This window comes from Centroberyx affinis, unplaced genomic scaffold, assembly GCF_046629955.1.
Source record: "Centroberyx affinis isolate AG114_WGS23_722 - 3 ecotype Tasmania unplaced genomic scaffold, CSIRO-AGI_Caff_v1 ptg003614l_1, whole genome shotgun sequence".
NCBI classification, from domain to species: domain Eukaryota; kingdom Metazoa; phylum Chordata; class Actinopteri; order Beryciformes; family Berycidae; genus Centroberyx; species Centroberyx affinis.
This window is the reverse complement of record NW_027281530.1, coordinates 29,632-33,841: the sequence shown is the minus strand read 5'-3', so window position 1 is coordinate 33,841 and position 4,210 is coordinate 29,632. Positions and strand designations below refer to the sequence as shown.

Genomic DNA, 4,210 nt, shown 5'->3' with positions numbered 1-4,210 from the left:
TTCTACTTTTCTGATGACTTATGATAGATTATGTTACATAATATTTACATATTCCTTACTATAGTGAGAAACAAACCTGTCCAAAACTACTACCAAGATAGCTGTTGTGGAGGTACTGTTGACATAACTAGTATAATAGAATATAATAATTCGCTAGAATAGAGATTTACTAATGTTGACAGGTGCATTGAAACCTTGTTATTTATCTAGACATTGAATATTTATTCTGTTTTGCTTATTCCTTCTGGTCACAATAGTTCCATATACAGCAAAAAGTGTCATAGATGCTGACTGAGGACCAGATACCAGATCAACAGATGCTGGATGAGGAGGCTATTGCTGGTCCTGATTCAGATTCTGACATTTCTGATGCTGCTGACTCGGACTATGAGAGACAGGGACGAGCTGTTTGTGGATCCACCTGAGAGTCAAGCTCTCCTAGATAAACAGACAGAAGACTCTTCTTATGAGACTTCTGAAGAGGAAAGTCAGAATCAGTCTGATAGATCAAGTCTACAGGGGTTTTATCAGAGTGACCCAGGTTTGACCCAGGTTATGTATTCTATGGGGTTTGAATGGGTTATGTATCAACATAATAAAAGGTTTTAATAAAGAGTCAGGGCATTGTTGTCCTAGAAGAGACCACTGCCACACTCCCATCCGGATAGAAAAACTAACTACAGGCTTTTAATGTCATTTCTTTCCATCTATTCCTCTTGTTTTAGCCTTTAGTTAGGTTTAAAATAAAATCCTGTAATTTTTATTGTTCATCTAAATGGTTTTGAGTCGTTGTTTGTCATATAACTCTGTCTTAAAAAGTGATATTCAATGAAGTTTAATATTATTTATTATCAGTCCATGTGAGTAAAACGCCCCAATCTGTTTTCAGTATATTTAGTTTATTATTTAGTTTCCCTCATTTCCATGTTTGTGTGTGTGTGTGTGTGTGTGTGTGTGTGTGTGTGTGTCCTCAGTGAACTGTATCAGTCCCTGCAGTAGCTTCCAGCTGCAGCAGTCAGTTCAGTCTCTGTTCAGTCTGACTGAGGGAGGTTTTTGTACGACGCTTTATCACTGTGTGAACAGATACTGACTGTTGATATAGTGTTGACTCTGACAGTAGTAAACTGCTGCATCTTCAGCCTGGACTCCACTGATGGTCAGAGTGAAGTCAGTCCCTGATCCACTGCCTGTAAAACGACCTGGAATCCCTGATGCTCGCCGATTAGCATAGTAAATTAACAGTTTAGGAGTTTCTCCATCTCTCTGTTGGTACCAGGCTAAAATGTGGGTGCTGCCCGAATTATAAACCTTGGGACTGGTTCTACAGCTGATGGTGACGGAGCCTCCTGGAGCAGAGCTCACTGCTCCAGGCTGAGTCACTGTGACCTGGCCTCTGGACTCTGAGGATACAGAGACAAAAACATAAACCACCGTCATGGTTTTCTCCGCTTCATTTCAGAGGGACGGATGTTCATAGAGGAGAGGAGTTTGATTCTCTGGACTTTACCTGTAAAGCAGCAGCAGAGGAGAGTCCAGATGAGGATGGAGATCAAAGTCATGTTTTGATGAGGAGGATTTCTGTGGCTTCTGTTGTCATGAAGGACAGCTGTCAGTCATCCAGTGTTCAACTCTCAGGACTATAAACTCTCCCAGAGCACTGGAGCATGGTGCTGCTGATGCAAAGTGGCTCTCTATGGAAATGCTCTGACTGACTCCAACAGGGACTTGGATTACTCTGATCATGCTGTTCCTAAATGGATCAATCAATACTCTTGATTATCAATGTGTCTAAGCTAATTAATATGTAGATTTGGCTTGATGTCTATAAACACATTTTCTTCAACAATATCTCATGTCTTGTTTTTCGTTTATTGCTAGAGAAATCAATATCACTACAAGATAAAATTAACAATACACAAATTAAAGATTAATGTTGTAACTTTGTTTCATAATTTGATAGTTTATCTAGATACATGAGTTCGCTAACCTTTTACAAACTGACACTGATATTGGTGAGTTTGTTTTGTTCAAAGTGAGAGAGCCGTGTCTCTCTAGAGTGAAAGGTTTTTGTACGGTGGCTCAATGAGTTTGTATCACTGTGGGACACTTTTGGTGGAGGAACCAGACTTGATGTTGGAAGTAAGTTTCTGCATAAATTTTCATTATCATATAATTTATTAAGGCTTCAATTCCTGTCGGAATTTTAGAAGTCGATATAAATATCTTGTGACTTATCGTCTTCTTTTCTTTTGTCTGTTTCTCTCCTTAACCATGGAGTCTAACTTTACTGCACTTTTCTTTACACTTTGTAGGACTGTCAAAAGTGAACAGTTTGAGCTTTAGAAAAGGTTTTAGGAAAAAAAATGCTATTTTCAAAATTGTTTGCCAGATTCTTTTTTAGTTTCCCAATTTTACCGTAAATATGAGTCAAATTAAAACTCAACTAACGAGTGTTTCTACATAGAAGAACATTTGAAAATGTAGCCAAATCTCATGCTTTCTAAAATAGCCTACTTTAACATTATTTTGACAGTTTTGCTAATTCTACTTGATGTTTTAAATATGTGTTGATGAACACCATGGAAGTTATGTTAGGTAGCCGTTTCTTTTTGAACTATTCTGCGCTAAACCATTAAATCTAACTCACTGTTGCTTTTTTACAGTTTTCTTCAACACAATCCATGTTTTAGAATACATTTCTATTTTGACCATGATCTAAACATTATTTCAATCAAATCTTAGAAAATTTTAAATTGTATTGGTAGTCTGATTCCTTGATATTTTCCCACCTCATTTCTTTAAAATAAAATACAGTTCGAGAAGACTGAAAATTTGAAGGAAATTTTAAAAATGCGGCCAAATTTATTTCCACTGTAATGTTGCTGGTCATATGAGGACTCTTTCTGTGCTGATATGCATGAGAGGCTTCTTAAAGGGAAGTGAAACAATGTGTGAGTGAGTGACTGGTGGAGCATAAAAAGCATCTGACAGAAACTCCTGAAAGGGGAAAATGGACTCTCACACAGTAAAGGTGTCAAAGCGCCTGGTGATCGATTGACAGCCGCAGCCTTCCTGTCCTCTAAGCTGATTGGTGTCTCCTAGGTGATGTCCGTCCCACCCTGACGGTGCTGCCCCCCTCCAGCGTGGAGCTGCTGCAGGGGAAGGCCACGCTCATGTGCCTGGCCAACAAGGGCTTCCCCTCAGACTGGAGGCTGGCCTGGAAGGTGGACGGCAGCAGCAGCAGCAGCAGCAGCTGGGAGGAGAGCAGGAGCCCCGGGGTGCTGGAGAAGGACGGCCGCTACAGCTGGAGCAGCACCCTGAGGCTCCCTGCAGACCAGTGGGGGAAGGTGGGCTCTGTGACGTGTGAGGCCACCCAGGGCTCCCAGTCTCCGCTCTCGGAGACACTGAGGAGAGACCAGTGTTCCCAGTCCTGACCTGACTCACTGGGACTTCTGCTACTGGTTTTACTCTGCTACTGCTCTCAGTCTGCACTCAGCACTGTAGTCAGTCTCTCTCTCTCTCTCTCTCTCTCTCTCTCTCTCTCTCTCTCTCTCTCTCTCTCTCTCACAGAATCATTACATCTTTATATAGTAATGTTTTCTTGATCGCAGTAATGTCAATTTTCTTGATATGTTAAGACAATAAAGATCTTTTCACCAAATCAGTTGTTTCCATGGATATTATTATAAAAATAACAGACGTCTTATGATGCTATCTTAATGGTAACAGTGGTTTCATTAAATCCACAGAGACTGAACTCGTCTCCTTGTAAATTTGCTAGGATTTTATAAATGCTGGTGATGATCTGAGAAGGAAAAAATGGGATTATGTAATTCTCTTCTCACATATCTCTGCTACTGCTCTCAGTCTGCACTCAGCACTGTAGTCTCTCTCTCTCTCTCTCTCTCTCTCTCACACTCACACTCACACACACACACACACACACACACAGTAATGCTGATATTGTCAATATCTTAAAACAAAAATCAAATGCTGTCTTAATGGTAACTGTGGTTCAATTAAATCCACAGAGGCTGAACTCATCTCAGGATAAAGTGACTAGGATTGTATAGTGGTGATGATTTGAAAATAAATTATGGGATTATGTAATGTATTGTCACACAGTAATTGACGCTGTGAGTGCAACATGACAGTGACTGTGTTTACCAGTGGTTTCCTAACGATAGGCATTAGCTCAGTGTGGATGTAA

The 4,210-nt window shown here is 40.3% G+C and overlaps 1 gene segment (V, D, J or C); it reads left to right on the top strand.

Annotated features, from left to right (window-relative positions):
- Positions 1 to 284: 284 nt before the first annotated feature.
- LOC139661767 (Ig kappa-b4 chain C region-like) lies at positions 285 to 3,556 on the top strand. The segment is given in 3 exon segments: positions 285 to 407; positions 2,088 to 2,139; positions 3,103 to 3,556. Coding segments are annotated over 3 exon segments (507 nt in total).
- Positions 3,557 to 4,210: the final 654 nt, after the last annotated feature.